The sequence below is a fragment of the Amphibalanus amphitrite genome, unplaced genomic scaffold (assembly GCF_019059575.1).
Source record: "Amphibalanus amphitrite isolate SeventyFive unplaced genomic scaffold, NRLGWU_Aamphi_draft 000051F_arrow, whole genome shotgun sequence".
In the NCBI taxonomy this organism is placed as follows: Eukaryota; Metazoa; Arthropoda; class Thecostraca; order Balanomorpha; family Balanidae; genus Amphibalanus; species Amphibalanus amphitrite.
In genome coordinates, this window is record NW_024881547.1 from 1,280,899 (window position 1) to 1,298,309 (window position 17,411).

Below are 17,411 nucleotides of genomic sequence, written 5' to 3' on the forward strand. Positions count from 1 at the left end.
AGGACTGAGGGACAGACAGTGGGACACATTGAGGTACTGGTCGAGGTGGATGGTGGGACAGTGGGACAGACAGTGGAACAGACAGCGGATCCCACCTTGAGGTACTGGTCGAGGTTGTGGATGGTCAGCGGCTCGTCCCGGCCGCCCCGCTTCAGCTCGATGCTCGAGTGTCCGGGCAGCGTGAAGTCGAGTCCCAGGTCCTCCACGGAGCAGCCGTCCACGCCGAGCGCCTCGATGGCGGCGCGGCGCTGCTCGGCCGTCAGCGTCTGGTCGGCCTCCAGGTGTCGGCGCCGCCGCGCCACGGCCGCCAGCTGCGACAGCGTGGCCGCCAGCGACGGGTCCAGCAGGTGCACGTCCTGCAGTGTCATGGAGCGCTCCTGGCGCAGCAGCCACTTGTAGAACGGCACGCTCAGCGGCAGGTCCAGCAGACGGAAATCCGTCAGCGCCTTGGCCATCAGCTTACCTGCGGGAGAGCGGGAGGGTCAACTAACGAATAGAGACACTGGGCAGCGACCAGCGGGCGGGAATGACAGAGGGACACTCTCTGCGCACGTCGAATCTAGTGCGACCGCTGGCCTCCATTGCAGCCCGGCGAGTCTCCGCAAGTGCCCAGTATATCACCGCCTGTGGCAGCCAAAATGGTCGACAAGGCCCCGCTCCAGCCACATTCAATGCCATCTGACCTTTCCGACAACATAGCAACAGCATAACCTCTGTACAGAAAAGTACAGTGCTAAATAACTCAGCCTCAAACTTACCATACAAAAGCCACACACAAGCTCGCCAAGTAAGCTACATAACCCAAAGTAGTCCCCACCATAGAGATCTGCATAATTAAGTATACGGTACACACAGGTCTATGTTCCCACCCATTCATTATAGCTCTTCCCCATCCACCAGTCACCCACCAGCCCTACGACCCTTCAGCACCCTGAGTGATAATTCTGTGCCAGTCTGTGCACCTACCGAGGAACTTGTACTTGGACTTAAGCCGTGTCACCGTTCCCGACTTGCTCGACCTGGCCACGGGCGCCGGGTAGAGTCCCAGCGGCGCGTGGATGTACTCCGCTGTGTCGGCTGGGGCTGACGCGGAGGACGACGACGGCCCGAGTTTGTCGGTGACGATCTCGGCCGGTGGCCGGTACCGGTCTCCGCGCCAAAGCTCCGCGTCCGCCCGCTGCAAGGGGGCAGGGGTCAAGTAGAAGTCACACGAGGGTCACAGAAGGGGTCACAGCTCGGCGTCCGCCCGCTGGAAGGGGGCAGGGGTCAAATAGAGGTCACACGGGGTCAAACGGGGTCACAGCCACCGTCTGCCTGCCATCCAAAGGCAAGGGTCACACTAGGATCACAGAGAGGTCCCACATGGTCATGGATCATATTATGTTACACGTTAACAACAGAAGTTGCAGAGGGATTTGGTTAGGTCATATGGCCAGGACAAAATTTCCAGTTGAGTACAGGAAGTCCGGCAGACGGAACCGCCAGCCACGCACCGGCCGGTCCCCGGGAGACGGAGGGTCCCCGCAAGGGAGGTAGAGAAAGCAGGTCTCAGAAAGACAAGAGACCGCTAACCCAGATAGAGAAAGACAACGGCACGAACACGGGGAGACGGAGAGTTCGGGACTCGGGTCTTGGGGGACGAGTCGGCGGGGACGCCCACACACCGAAAGTTGGCAGTCAGACTCTGTACCGGGATAGAATGTCTGTTGTGACAGGGGCCTCCATCGGAGAGCCGGACAAACAAGACGATTATTAACTCGAGCACGGTACATTATAGCTGAATGATGACCTAGCAACATAATGGCTCACAATCTAATTTCGAAGTATCACTCTGAGGTCGTGACCTCAGCCCGGTTGGCAACCATCCTGACCTATGAAACCCACCCATTCTGAAACTTCCTACCAATGTACACAAATCGACCTATCAGCGGTCGGGCGCCATTCAGTGGCGGCGACAAACTCTGCCGACGGAAGCACCGCTCTGCGGGGCTGGCCTGGCGACAGGCGCCGAGCCGCTGACTCACGCCCCCCCCCCTCCCTGCCCTCCCGGGAGAGACGGCAGCCAGCTCCCGGTGGCAGATTTAGCCACCTCTGTTGGACCACAGAGGCAGCGGCGGCACAAATAGTACGGCGCCACGTTTGGACGGCGATGACTGAATCACCGACGACTGTTCCACTTTGGAAACAGCGGCGATGCACTCGTAGCCCAAAACGGCCGTCATCCGACTTTTAGCGACACTTAGATTTGTCACATTCATTATTCTCCGATCTAAGAACAACAAAACAGGCTGTGTCGCTCATGAAAATCCCTCATAGGCCCTCGGCCACCACACCCACCCACTCCCCCCCCCCTCTCTCTCTCTCTCTCTCTCTCTCTCTCTCTCTCTCTCTCTCTCTCTCTCTCTCTCTCTCTCTCTCTCCCCTCTTCAGCTTCTCACCTGCAGTTCTCGTGAGACCTGCGAGTAGAACTCCAGCGTCGGTCCGAGGCCGGAGCCCACCTCGTTCTCATACTGCACTTCGAGCAACGCCCGCGAGCCGGCCAATTCGGCCATCAGCGCCTCAGCCTGGCGCACCAGGTCATCTCGCGACACTGTGCGCTTCTTACGCTCCAGCTTGGGCGCGATGCGGTCCTCGGAGTCGGCGGCCTGCAGCTCTGGCGAGCTCTCGATCAGACGCAGCAGCGCCCGGTCACGGTCGAATGTGGACGTGAAGAACAGCAGCTGACGCGTATCGAACGGGAACAGGAACGGACTGCCGGCACGAACGGAGTAGATGGTCAGCGATCGGCGCGGCGCGGAACGGTGGCAAATGGCAGATGAATAATGATGACACCAGTGATGAGATAGCAGATAGAACACGTCACAGAGATGATGCACGCCAAAAGAGCTACATGCATGATAACTTGGTCACCTACTCACCATATCCAAAGGGCCACAGAGCAGAAAGAAAAACGACCACTAGCTATAATCATGCTAACCCACACCAAACCCACCCTACTGTCCTCATCAGTTTTCTTGCCTCCCACCCGTCTCTCTCCCCACTCCCGCCACTCTCACCAGGCCAGACCGATCTGCTGCAGCCACTGCGGCGTGTTGCCCGTCATGACGATCACAGGGTCCTGCAGTTGCCGGTTCGCCTTCGCCGACACCTTGCTGTTGATGAACTCCTGTTGGACCACACACACCCCACGGTCAGTGTGTGTAAGCGGGCAGGGGTTCGTAACCAGCGGCCGCGCGCCGGCGGGCGATCCGTCCAGCGGCCGGCGGCCATTTCAGTTGATCCACTGGGGCTTACCGAGTCCGTTACGGTCGACGGGGAGCCATCACCGACTAAGACCGGATGATTTGTGGCCGACAGCTCCAAACTGGTCACGGAGCTACTCGACGTATACTCGCACAGATTTCCAATCTCCAATGGGAAACCACCACGACCCAAACCATCCCACACTGTCCACAGGTCAGTGAACCCTCCCCTCCCCCAATACGCTCCATGTGTCAGTGACCCCCCCCCCCCCACACACATACTCCTCGCGTTCACTCACCGACTGAGCGATGAGCGGCGCCGAGTTGCTCATCTGGTAAAGGCTCCCGTAGTGTCTGCTGAGCGCGTGCAGCAGCCGTAGCAGATGCAGCGTCTCCAGACACGGATCTGAGACGGTCACGTGCTCGGGCAGCCGCGCCGTCAGGTAGGGCAGCAGGGGACAGGCCGGTTCGGGCGCCACACCCTCCGTCCACAGCTCGTCGCGCCGCTTCCCGCCGTGTTTACTGGCGCCGCTCTTGCTGCCCTTTTTGGCGTGCGAGCCGCCGCCGCGGGCCGCCGACTGCGAGCTCTCCTCCGGCGCCGGACTGCAACGGGAGGACGGGGAGGTTAGAACGGGGAGACGAGGAGTCAGAACGGGACAGACGGGAGGTTAAAGCGGGAAGACACAAAGGTCAGACAGGGGAGGTAGGATGGATATTGGGAGTTAGAACGGAGAAACGAGGTCAGAACGGGGAGGTTAGAACGGGCAGACAGGGTTGTTAGAGCGGGGCAAGACTGGCAGATTAGAGCGAGAACGCAAGCAAGGATGACCGCTCCACGAAATGAATATGTTCACACTCACTCTTACTTACTCACACTCACTCACTCACTCACTCACTCTTACTTAAAGGGACCCTCCCGGCTCCCACCTTCAAAAAAGTTAATGAATTGGCATGAAAGTGATGTCGCTAGGTTCAGAAAGAGCGAAAACGAATATCTACCAAATTTTATCGAAAAATATTCACCGGTTTTCAAGATATTAGACTTTTACTTTTGTTTACTTTTTGGGATCTCCGCTGTTCCTAGCGACTTTATTTGAAGGTGCGGCATATGTTGCGCGCAAAGCAGCATATACCACCGCGTGCTACCAAACGTTTTAGTAAAAGATTTAAAAATCGTTAGATCTCCGCTGACGTCACACATTCAGAGGGGTATTCAAAAGCATTAGCCCCTCTGAATCAAAACGGAGCAATGTTGAAATTCAATATTTCCGATTTAAGGCATTTCTCGATGTTGTGAGTGCCGAAACCGGTAATTGTGAGCCAGGGACCCCATTTTGGCTATCTCAACTCAAATCTAATGTTAAGGTGGGAGGGTCCCTTTAAGACCATTCTTGAAAGAACTTTCACTCAAAATACACAAACATGTCAATGCACAATACCAACAGCGCTTGGATCGAGCGATAGGCATTCAGCGCAAATTCATTGGTGATGTACATCACTTCGCTCATTTATCTGGCTGTCTTATCATAGCACGAAGTACGAGTTAAAACATACAGTGATACCACGCTGAAGATTGAGCTCACTTTACGGAACAATTTCATCTGTCGTGGGGGGTTGTCATTCCGTGTATTCCGTGCGCTTCACTGCAGACCATTTTAGAACTGCTATCTCTTATTGCACAGACTGCGCCCGAGCCATCACTCCTTCCGACAGAGTCCGAGCGCACCATTACTCATTCGGCAGAGTTCGACCGAGTAATCACTCATTCCACCCAGAGCCGGGCGGCGACCCACCAGCCGCAGCCAGGGACCAGCCCGCAGAGCAGTAGGTATATCATGTCAGTCCTATCCAGTGCCTACATATACTCGCTGCAGCGGAGTAATTTATTTCTCAGCCCCGGACTTTTCCTCCACCAACGCCGGGCGAGGAAATCCGTAAAAAACGCCGCCGGTCGCAATTACTATCTATTTCGGTCCGCCATATGGTATCTAACGTTTCAACGTGGTGCACCTTTTTAATGACACCGAGCCGGATGTACAGTTGCTCGGCGACGCAGCTCAATAGAGCCCCCTGAAACCTCCCGAACCAACCCATCTCTCCCCTCTGCCTCTCGCTCTTCCTTATATACGCACAATGGACATGACATTGGTACCCCCAAAGCCGCATAAGGCGCCACCAGGCTCAGCCGGGCGACGGTCGTACAATGGCCGTTCCTAGCGCAGCGTATAACCGATTCCGCGCCGGTCAGGTCACGGCCATCCATACTCCGCACAGGATCCGGTCGAGCTCCAATGACGCGCGCGTCCGGTCTTAATGGGCACCAGCCTGTGCCTGTAATGGACCATTTGCCGGCATCGCTACTTCACTCTGGTATAGATACTCGAGTTCTGACCTTTTGACATTGCAACCGACTGCAATATCTCGTCTCCTTTGCCAAGCGTACTGAGGTCGGGATATTTGCCCTAGAACACTACACTATCAATAACCAAATTTATCTTTGCATGTAAGGCAGCTCTGTCAACAGCTGAGCTTTGCTATATAATTATGCTCGTCACAGTTCCGGCTCCTGAAGCAGCAATTTGGTCGATGCTGCCTATGTGTGCACCACAACTTGTGGATACTAGTGGACTACTGACTAGACTGACTAGTGGAGAGTCGTCAAAGGGACCAAAACAAGTAAGCAAAAGCAAACCCAAGCTTCAAACCACACCACCGCTCACCGGTAGTAGATGGTGTGCGTGCGCTGGAAGAGGTGCGTCGAGCCGACCGTCAGCTCGGAGTCCGAGTCAGTCGTGTCCTGGCTGAACTGCTGGATCGCCTGGAACACGGTCATGTTGTACGGCAGCACGTGGTCGTTGATGACGAACTGCAGCTTGTGGTTGTTGCCCTGGCTGATGCTCACTGCCGCCTGTCGATAAAGGAGAGCACGGGTCAGCAATAGCATAGAACCGATGGAGCACTGGCCAGAATAGAACAGACAGAGCGCGGGTCAGCGTAGAACGACAGAGTAGGGGTCAGCATTGAACTTACAGGACACGTCAGCATCGAACCGAAAAGAGAGCACCGCAGGTAAGCGCAGAACTGACGCACAGAACTTACACAAGTTAGCGTCCGACACACACAAGTTAGCGTCGAACTGCGATGAAACAACAGCATATTAATTACGCACACAGCCGGTGAACATATTTGCCCAGTTTGAGTCGCCCTGCTAAGTCAGCGGGAGTGGTGGTATAAGCCTCCTTGTTGTTAATTACTGTAAGATTGATGTTTGGCGTTTAACCCTCGAGAAATGAGCTGCTTGCTTGCTGTTTACGCAGGGTAATCGTAACGAGCTGCTCCAAATGAGAACATTACAGACTTCTCAGAACGAGGGGAATTATCGGGTTCTACCACGTCAAGCGGGAATAATTACCTAGTTCACAATCCTAGCTGAATTATCAAGTTCGCAGTCTAAAATGATTCGTGCAGACATTAGAACGTAAGCTATATCATAATAACATCAGTTAATGGCCAGTTATCTGTTGCGTCTATTAACCGTTCCGGAATAAAATACCACACACAGTCAGTGGCTGCAACAAGGAATTAGCTTGTGGCGTCGACAGTCCATCCTCGTTTGACAATCAATACCACCTCCTTGGTCTCTGAGGTCGCGGTCCACCACAAACGGCGGTGGTGTATCAAACGAAATAAAACCGGCCGGCGGCCAGTGGCCCGACGGCGGCTGATGAAGACGGATCGGACACCCGAGAGAGGCTCATCACACACCTCCGCTCGCCCGGGCTCCCCGTGACAGCCCAGCCTCCTCCCTACACAGCAAACACCCACGAGACCCCACCCGGACTTACCATAACACTTAACACGTCAATCACGCCCATCAAGACTTCTAATCTACCTCGCCACACCTTTCCAGCCACAATAAAACTACCTGCCACCAGTGCCACCCAGCTATCCAGCTATCCAGTTCCCCGTGACGCACCAGCGTATCGTCGATATCGTCGTCCGAGTCGCCGTCGTCGGAGCCGTCGTCGTCATCGTCGCGGATCCGGCCGTAGCCGCGGATCACCAGGTAGCGCTCTATGGCCTGTACGAGGGCCAGCGGGTCGATTTTGACGGGCCCGCCGCGCCACTGGCGCAGACTTGTGCAGTCCGGCTGACGCTGTAGATTACACTGAAACGGTAGGAACGCGCGTTAGAAAAGGCTATGGTGAAAACGACGTCTGAGTGTTGAAAGACACGACGAGCGACACCACATGAACGAGACGTCTTCAGCCGTCGCTCCATGGTCGCTCCGTGTGTGCTTACAGGTCACATCTACTGGTTACAATCGCTCGTGGTTTACCTGGCGCGAGCCACTGAACCCATCGCGTATAACCAGTCAGGCGGTATGATACTAATTGCATTGGCTATGCTGACGTCCTATGCCGCTACATTGCGTGCTTAGTTACAACAGTCCCCATAAGCTAGCGGATTCCCGGTGCTCTGGACCAGCCTGACAAGGTAACTGCGACTCACGCCACGCGGCACAGAAGCATGACCCAAGAGGCCGGCGCTACTGCTGAAGTCACGACACCTAACCCACTAAAAGCCTTTTTAAGTCTTTTCATCAATAAGAGGCACAACGGGTACCTTTGTAATGTGTGCACAAGCACGTGATACCTTCTCCCTAACAGCCTGTGCTCTATCTGACACTCTGGTCCTGAACGGGTTTTCTTGTAAGTGTCGTTACTCGAAAAGTATCACTATCGCTCCTGGTTTGAGAGTCCCCCGCTCTTGAGGGTTAACCGCCTGGCCGGACCGTTAAACCGTGAAAACGGTACGGACCGGCCAGGCGTCCAGCCCTCCAAAGCCTCTCAATTCAGCGAGCGATAGCGATACTTTCAAGAGAGACTATCCGTCCCTCCCTCCCAATCAGCCCCTGGGTTCATCTCACGGTCCTATCGACCCACCTTGAGCTGGTTCTGGTTGAAATACTTGAGCGCGCTCTGGCCGGACGGGCCGCCGGCCGTCTCCGAAACGTCATGCACTTTCACAACCAGCTGCTCCACCTGAGTGACGCAGGCGTTCAGCTTGGCCACCAGCGCCTGCAGCGGCGCCGTCAGCTCGGAGGTGGCCAGGAACGGCTCCACCAGCTCCTCGGGCGCGCGCGGACAGCCGGCCAGCACGTGCAGGAACAGGCGCAGGCGGCGCTCGCGCTCAGCGCCCTCGCCGTCCGTCAGGAAGGCGGTGAGCTGCTGCACCAGGCCGCTCTGCAGCACCTCGAACGGTGAGATATCCGAGTGGCGGAGCACGGCGCCGATCTCGGCCAGTGCCGACTCGGCGGAGGCCGCCGGCGGCTGTCGGAGTCGGCTCAGCGCGCCGCCCAGACGAGACATCAGCGCCGTGTGACCGGACGTGTCGCCCGAGAAGTGGCGCGCGATAAACTGCTGAGCGCGCTCGCGGATCCAGCCGCGCACGCGCTCCTTGCTGCCCGACAGACTGGGGCTGCTCGAGGCGCGGTTCAGCAGGCCGTCCTGGGGGAGAGGAGGGAAGGGGTGGTGAGAGGGCTGTGGCAGAATCTGAGCCAGTCAGCCACGGAGGAGATGTAGGAGGTTATGGCCACAAAAAGATCACAAACATTGTACTTTGCGTTCATACACACTGCACAAGGGTTCTACAGTGTGCACAACTAGTAGACAAAAAAAGGTGTCTACCAACACATGAGAGCCATGTAAAACCACATGACCCCATCAGCAAACTATCGCCCTGAAATGATTACATCAGGACTTAGCGGGTCCTGCTTTTGACTCAGTGAATCAACACAACAGCAGCACCGGCCTGAACACAAAACCGCTCATATCGGGTTCACATACTCCCTCCATCCCACCTCCGTCTCTCCCTCCCGCCGTGGCTCACCTTGTTGAGTCCCCGGTCGCCGAGAGGTGAGTTGGACACGCTGCGTCCCCAGCGGGCCGGGTTCAGGCTGGCCAGGAACGACGAGGTCTGGAAGCGGCTGCCGCCCGCGCAGCCGCCGGCCGCCTTACCGCGCGCGGCCGAGCCGCCGGCGGCACCGGCCGAGCTGCCGGCCACACTGCCGCGACTGGTACCCGCAGCTGGAACAGGGGACAGAGAACGGGGGAGAGTCAGACAGAGTCAGACCCAAAAACTATGGAGCCAAGCTGGCTATCTTCGAAACGAATACCCAAACATGTGGCCAGGTGTTTAGGTCACTAAATCCGTAGTTCCAACAGCCGGCACACGCTAAATCCACCTCGCAACATTGCTCTCCTGCCTTCACCATCGTCCGCAGTTCCTATCCGCCCTAACAGCTCTGCTCTCACTCCATCGTCCCATGGTCCAACTATCGTCCCATCTGACCGTGCGTGTGGACTGTCGATCCCCTGCGCCTCCAAATCACCTCGTTTGGCATGCGCTGGCGGTCGGGGTCGATCGCCTATGGACCGGACTGACTGACTGACTGATTGACTGACTGCCCCGGGGGCGGGGGCGGGGGCGGGGCGAGGGCGGCTCCAATCAGCGCCAGCCAATCAGTGTCGCTGGAGGCAGCTCCCCAGGATGGCAGGGGCAGCCCCCGACAGCCACCCCCCACGCCAGCAGAGCCGGCAGAGCTCCCAATGGCGCGGCTTCGATTTCCGAACGTCTAAACATGGCTCGGACGGTACTTCTGCTACCCCCGGCAGAGTGCACCAGCTGACCGATTCAGGCCAGCATTATAAGTTTACTAGTGTGCGTGGGAGGGAGAGGAATCCTTTCAGCAGCATCAATGGAATGGCAAGAGCGTGCTGGCATCTTGCTCATCGGCCCACGTCCCACGATTAAATACCTCAATATCTGATGGCTAATTTAAACAATGTCCCCAGCTAACATTCTCAATTATCTAAGCCCAAACTCGGATTTATCTTCTCAAAGCTTCCCCAAGCTGTGAAACCCCTGAGCTCACAGCTCCACTCCTGCCACGCAATAGCACCTGCACCGTCCGACCTTCTAACCTTCCGGCCGACCGACGGCCTCCTTGGCAACCAGTATCGACTGAATCGGCAGCCTTCTGCTGCGGCGTAGGACGGCCGCGATGTATAACACATGATGGCGCCGCACAGAACACTCGGCGAAATGCCACGTGGCTCCCCGCTGCCATGCCACACGTGGCTATTGGTGTGTTGTGCGACTAAGAGAGTAGACAGGACCGTAGCACAGCATGTCCCCTTTAGCTTGTTAGGAATAGTTAGCTCCTGACCAGTCCCGTCACTCCTGACACGAAATATTCAGGTGTTGCCACTTTATACTTATCAGAGTTAAGACGGAAGCGTGGCTTATTCGGATAAATTTCACCTATAACTAACGCCCACTGTACTTTCTCGATAAGCAGGGACCAGCCCATTGGCTGCTTAACGCTTGCTACTACATCACAAATCTCATTTCACATAAAAATGCAATGGCATTTCGCGCGCATCACCTCGTCATCGACGGCCGAGTGGCTCGGTCTTCCATAATCTTCCATTATCGACACACAATGGGAACTAAGTGCAGTCGAGAAAAAAAAAAATGGAGAAGCCGGGAACTTTGTCAGCACATACAGAAACAAACTCTGACCGAACACTGACGGCGCAGCGCGAAGCAGTTGCGACGGGGGGCGAGCAAAACTTTGAGGCAGAGTTTCGACGCGTCAACTTCAGTGAGGAGGTGTTGACGAAATAACAGGTCTCACAGGAGTTGGAAAAGACATTGAAAGTCATCAAGGCGTCAGAGGACGGGGAAAACAGTGTCGGGGAAACAAAATACACTAAACACAAGCAGAACTAGCACGCTGAGCCTCAAAAGCTGGACCACAAACTCACCAACACACACGCACACAGGAGAATAACGACGGCTCTGAGGGTAGGGACCGATACACGTACGCATGCACACCCAAGCCAGCACAGGTAAAACGCGTTCTGTCCCCTAGTCTTTACCCACCACCCAACTGAAAAAAAGAAACAACACCGTCACAAAAAACTGACCCCTATTAACGCCAGCGCGCTACACTAACCTCTGGAGAGCGACTCCATGGCCGAGCTGGCCATACTCGGTGATGCCGACTGTGACGCCTCCTCCTGCCGCGACTTGCGTGACGCGTTTCCGGGCCGCTTCGAGGTCCGCTTACGCTTCAGCACGTCGCTGAGGCTGCTGACGGGGGCAGGGAAAGCGGATGTCAGTAATTGGTGGTGAGTGGCGCGGTATGGTATGTGGATCCCTCCGCGCTTTTATACAAGTGAGATGAGAGCTAGATGAGAACATAAGGTCTGCTAGATGAGAGCATGAGGTGAAATGCGTACATTTCTGCTGTGGGGAGGAAAATCAACCAGACAGGTTGTTGACGTTATAGGGTGGGGAATAGAATAGTAAATGGGACACTCTCGAAGACGACCTACACCATTCACTGAAGTGATGTCTAATGCTCACAGCATCCGCGGGAAAGTCCCGTACGGAACGCGTCCCACGCACCTCTCAAAGAAGTCCATTGGAACCAACCCCGACCCAGCAGTGGGGGACCCCCTGGTGTCTGAATATAACCAGAATCAGCATACAGCTGAGGTTCAGACCACTCCCATCCCAGCAGCTACAACCGCCGGCGGCGCTGACAGGCTCTGTCGCAGTTAGCGAGCGGCGCACAGCTACGTCAGAGCTGTCATCGAGGAGCGCCGGCTGCCGATGACGGGCACGCAGCAATATCCCCGGCGGGCGCGCCTCATACCGCCCCAGTCTGCCGCCGGCGAGCATTCGCCCGCCCCGGACTCGCCGACAATTAGGGCCGCAGTGTTTGTCCGTCCCGCCCGTGGCGCGTTGACTAATGGTGTTAACCCAGATCCGCCGAACCTCGGCGCTCTCACAGCGGCGCTTGAATTACTGAGCCAGATTCGATGATGCACTCTGAAGAGAGCTCTGCAGTCGCAGGCTGTTTTTAGACAGCCCAGATACATCGACCCATATATGAATGAGAGCAGGGTCTCAATGGGTCGTCCAGAATACCCAAACTATGGTAATTCGTACCCCGTCGAGAGGCTGAGCTGCTGTTCTGAAACAGTACTAGCGCACTCTAGCACTGGTTCCCCTGTAGTTATCCTGGTTCCCCTATGAAGTACTGGTCACCCCGGTCCCCTTTACACTCACAGGTTGGTCCCCTCGTCACCGGCCGCAGACCCGGCGGCCGGCGGCGGCGGCGTCTCCAGGTAGGCGGGCAGGGAGGCGCTGCTGGGTCCGGCGGCACACAGCTCCGTGCCGCCGCCGCTGCCGCCGCTGCTGCCCGCCGCGCCGGCCGCGCCGCCGGCCACAGGGGACGGGGCGGGCGCCGTCGGATCGGCAGCCAGCTGGTTAATCTGGTACACCACACCTGGATGGGGCAAGAGAGAGGCGTCACGTTAGTTGCTGATCACAATAAGGATTCCTACTGAGGCTTGAACACCACACTTGGGTAATGGGTAGACCGTGCTGAGGCTTGGGTGTCAAATCGTGGGGATCACTGCTCAATGTTCATACTCAAAACTGGAGGAAACAGTCGGATACATATTTTACTCGCCAATGACGATTAAAATGGATCCAATTCCCCAAAAATTAGCGAAAAACACGGCCAAAGCGGTTTGCCAACTATTTGTAGCTGAACCAAAATCTCGCTACTCAGTTCCTCAAACCCCTAAGCGGTAGCCACCTCGCCTCGCGCTGTCTGTACCTTCTCGTCTGAAATGGACGCTGCACTGCTCGGGCAGTTTCTGGATGAGCACCTCTGCCAGCTGGAGAGCGGCCACGACGATCTTCAGGTCTCCGGAGGAGAGCATACCGGTGAGGTGGGAGGACACCTCCTGAATGCCCACCAGGTCCTGAAGAGGGACAATGTCAGGGTGGTTAGACTGTGGCCGAGGAGGCGACGAGGTAACTACAAGAACAGTTATAGTTGTAGGGAAAGAAAAAAAAAAACAGAAACATATAACAAAATACCCTAAAAGCTTAATACCGAGCATAGCAGTCAGGCTGTTACCAAGTGAGAAAACAAAGGGCAATGCCCTAAGCAAGGAGGAGACTGGTACCGGGAAACTACCTACGCGAAAAAAAGAAAAGAATGCAGACATAATGTCTAATAATAAATAAACATATAGTTTCTCAGGTACAGAGATCACGCTGGTCGCGAATCGTAATAATGATGACCGTGGCGATGGTCATTTGGAGTGCGAATCTACGCCGACGAGGTCGCGTGATTGTGGGAATTGCCGGCCAGGAAATTATTCACGGCGGGATATTACGGAAAACGAGCGCTCCAACTCCAAAGGTCCCCGGCTTAATGGTGCAGCAGTAGCATGGCACCGGGGCGGCCGACCCGCTATCGTTTCTCGGTAGTGATAAATACACTACCTAACCTTCGAAAAGTGAAACAAATACTCAAACACATTCACTATCTGAAACTGTAAGGCTAAACCATATTCGACAGAAATATAAGTGTCTTTTGTCCAAGCGAAAGATGCCGACCACCCCGTCCTCCTCCCAGCCTCCATCCCTCGTCCCTCGGCCGTCGTCACACACCTTTAGCATATCAGGGCTGGCGAAGTAGACCATCCTCAGGATGGCGCGCAGACACATATGGCGCACAGCCGGGCCGGCGCACGAGCTGTACACCTTGTAGAGGATCGAGAACAGGGTGCCCACCAGGCCAGCAAACAGCGGTCGGTTGCCCTGCAGTGCCGTGAGCCTTGGGTCGGCGCCGGGCGGGGGCGCCGGAGCGGGCGTGCCCGGGGCGCCGGCGCCGGCCGCCGGACCCGTCACCGTGCGCCGCTGGATGGGCCGCGATGTGCCTGTGCCCTCGTTGATCTGGCGCATGGTGTTGAAGTCGATGGTGTAGTGGCGGCCCATGAAGTCCAGCTGCACTTCGTCGTCGCCGGCCTGGTTCGCCGTCTGGAGAAGGGGAGGAGTTAGCAACGGTGAGTAGCAGACGTTTGGAGGTGGTTCAACGTCTGGGGCTGAGCTGGTAACAGCAAGTGTCACGAGGTCAACTGAGGCTGGCTCGCTGTCTGAGGACGTCACAGCAACAGTCGGGAGGCCGCTTCGATATTTTGTGAGATGAAAACGAATTACAATTGCCACGGCTCTGAATTTTTCGACGCCACCAGTCATTCAATCAATCAATGTGAGCCATTCGACCGTGATCGCTCGAATGGCAGACACAAATTGACATGATCCGACGCCGAAATCGAGAGTTCATTTGAAAAATGAGGTGTCAACTGTAATAAACGAGTTCATATTCACATCGCCATAAAAACTCCAACGATCTACATCGCAACACAGAGACACGTGGCGACAACAAAATAAAGAAACCAATAAATGCACAAGTTATGGATACATTAGTTTCAGTTGTGGACCATAACTCAAAATAACAACTGGCGCCAAGTGCATCTCAACTCCGCCGGTAATCCAACGTCCCGAGACACAGAAAACACCCGCCGGGTAAAACTCACACCCACAGAGCTACTTACCTCGACCGTGAAGCTGTCGGCGTGTGAGTAGTTGTGCCAGTTGTTACGATCATCACGCCACTGCCACTGCACATACTCCTGGGGAGGACAGGGAAGGGTGAGTCAGAAGGCGGTATTATCCTGGGCAGAGCAGCGGGCAAGGCAGTATGTATCACCGAGTACGAAAATAATGCCCCACACCAGACACACAGGGACACCAAACAACCCAGTAGGAGCAGGACGAATTACAAACAGCCAACCAGGAACACAGTATTATTGAGTCTCAGCAGAAAGTTCCACAACTTACACCAAGGGACATAACCACCAAATCATAGTAAAACGTGACTAACCAATGCGACACGGCACAATAACGATGAAACTAGCCCACCAACCACATTTAATTGGCAAACTAGCACGGCACTCTTTGTCGCCTGGTAACACCAGCACGTGTAAGGATATTACCGAGGGAATCCAAGTTATCAAAGGGACCTAAATCCTTCACAGGGTGTGTTCAGTACGGTACACTCATCACTCAACAGTCGACGCATCGGCATCAAAGGCAGACAGCTGCGGCGGTGGCGATAATTCGACCGCCAAACACCAGGGCGATTCATCAATAGCGAGTGTTCAGTGACACGGCCGCTACCACCTGGCGCACCACACCTACCGCGGTGAGGCACCTAGCTGCCTGAAACAGCAACTGTTCCCGCACCTAACCACCTGCGGCTACAGCCGTACCGCGCCAGTCTACCGGCAGCTACATCCACATAGCACCATCCTACCCACCGCTACCACCGTTCCCATACCGTGCGGCGGCAGCGGCGAATATTTGAAGTCCGCTACAATGCGAGGAAAAGTCCAAAGTGCGTCACACGTAAAACGTTATACTGGTATTTGTTGTACTATCAACTATGCAGAACTGACACTTTGTCTTTCTCCTTTCACCGGAGTCCACCGGCGATTTATTATTTAACGAGTACACATGAAGTGCATTTAAACGCTTCTTTATGCCCGCATGTGTCATCACCAGGGGTTGGCTGAACACCTGTTTTAGAAAAGCGGAGCTTAGGTAGTTGACAGTGTGGACTATTGGATACAATGCCTTGTGGCGATTGTACGTAGGGAGCGGCCATGAGTAACTATAACGGGTACACCTCGCCCCTGCCTACGTTTAACCGTGATCATACGGCGATACGCTATCACTCTGGTCACTTACCCGCGGGTATATCCTGAAGAGCCACTGGTCGACGCTGAAGAGTCCGTCCGTGGGCAGGGCGGGCAGCAGGTCTCCGACCAGACACATCAGAGCGTACAGCTCCTCAGGGTTGCGGGAGACCAGCTCCATCTGAACAGAGAGACAAACAGATGTGACCAACATAGAGACAAACATGCAGATACATAAGCGTGTACGCTTCCTCCGGGTTCCGGGAGACCAGCTCCATCTGTCAGAGAGACAAACAGATGTGACAAACTATGACAAAGACATCACAAACATACGATGTGCTATGACAAACATACAAACACATCAGCGCGTACGCTTCCTCTGCGTTGCGGGATACCAGACTTGTGCCTACTACAATATCTGTAATGACAAATAATAAAATCTAGCAAACAAACAAACCAGCTCCATCTGTCAGCAATCAGAGAGATCAACATATGTGACAAACTGACAAACATACTAAAAACAGACAAATCACGGCGTACAGCTCCTCCAGTTCTACGAATTCAGCTCCATCTGAGCAGAGAAAAAACAGGTCAATCACAAACGTTGTGACGACACTCAGAACCGAGACCGACGTCGCATACATTTGTCAAAGCCGCAGGTTTTACACCCCACAAAGCCGCCGTGCCTCACAGAGTTCGAGTAGCTGTGAATAACAACGAACCAGACAAAGAGTCCCCAAATCAAATGCATCTCTCCTGCACGTTCGACGTCATACTTCTATGACGTCACATCTACGTACTAAGCTGCAACACAAGGTCGAGCCGAGCCCATGACGCCATCCATTCACCCCATCAGCATTAGAGAGCATCCCGCTGCGGGTCGACCTCCTACTCTGCACGGCCTCATGGCCATTGGCCAACCGCGCCACGGTGATGACGTCACACCCACGTCTCTGTGACGTCACCCACCACGGCACGCGGTGCTGCGGAGTAGCCCAGCGGGCGGGCGGCAGCTATCGATTGCCGGACTGACGTCACTGAGCTAGTGAAGCGGGTCCACGGAGCGGCGGCCGGGCCGGAGGGAGGGCGGACCGTCGGGCACGCGACATCGATTGGGACGCGCGCTGATAAATAGAGATACCACAGCCGGCTGGGCGGCCGGGTGGTGGCAGCTACGGCAAACACCGGCTAGCAGGGGGACGGGTGGTGCAATAAAGGCCAAGGAGCCACCTGAAGTAGCTAGATGAAAAACAATGCGAGAAACGCTGGAGAAGCAGCCACAAGTGGTTTGCAGTGCCGCCGTTGTTGTTTGTTGCTATACCGTCGCCGTCCTTGCGATTTGATCGCTGTTGCAATATCAGCGAACAAAGAAAAATGAATCAAATGCAGCGAAAATATGCGAAATACCAGGCATCCGTTTCGACCTCAGACGTTTTACATACCGACACGCTCACAAACCAAGCAGTAACTAGACACCGACATAAGGGCCGTCAGAGGGACGGCTTCCATTTCCGCTAGTTTCCTGGAGCCGCCA

At 55.3% G+C, this 17,411-nt stretch overlaps 1 protein-coding gene across 3 annotated transcripts in view; it reads right to left on the reverse strand.

Annotated features, from left to right (window-relative positions):
* Nucleotides 1-17,411, reverse strand: part of LOC122377835 (E3 ubiquitin-protein ligase TRIP12-like) — an 84,427-nt gene that overhangs the window by 4,053 nt on the left and 62,963 nt on the right. For 2 of the 3 annotated variants that reach the window (XM_043358310.1, XM_043358312.1), the window contains 15 exons: nt 15,930-16,058; nt 14,735-14,812; nt 13,788-14,156; nt 12,943-13,090; nt 12,387-12,606; nt 11,266-11,402; nt 9,135-9,331; nt 8,189-8,752; nt 7,219-7,410; nt 5,963-6,150; nt 3,542-3,845; nt 3,057-3,166; nt 2,439-2,751; nt 967-1,177; nt 96-463 (listed from right to left, as the gene is read on the reverse strand). In XM_043358310.1, the coding sequence (XP_043214245.1) occupies nt 96-463; nt 967-1,177; nt 2,439-2,751; nt 3,057-3,166; nt 3,542-3,845; nt 5,963-6,150; nt 7,219-7,410; nt 8,189-8,752; nt 9,135-9,331; nt 11,266-11,402; nt 12,387-12,606; nt 12,943-13,090; nt 13,788-14,156; nt 14,735-14,812; nt 15,930-16,058 (3,528 nt within the window). The remainder of the gene's footprint in view (nt 1-95; nt 464-966; nt 1,178-2,438; nt 2,752-3,056; nt 3,167-3,541; nt 3,846-5,962; nt 6,151-7,218; nt 7,411-8,188; nt 8,753-9,134; nt 9,332-11,265; nt 11,403-12,386; nt 12,607-12,942; nt 13,091-13,787; nt 14,157-14,734; nt 14,813-15,929; nt 16,059-17,411) is intronic. The other variant, XM_043358311.1, reaches the window with a different exon arrangement.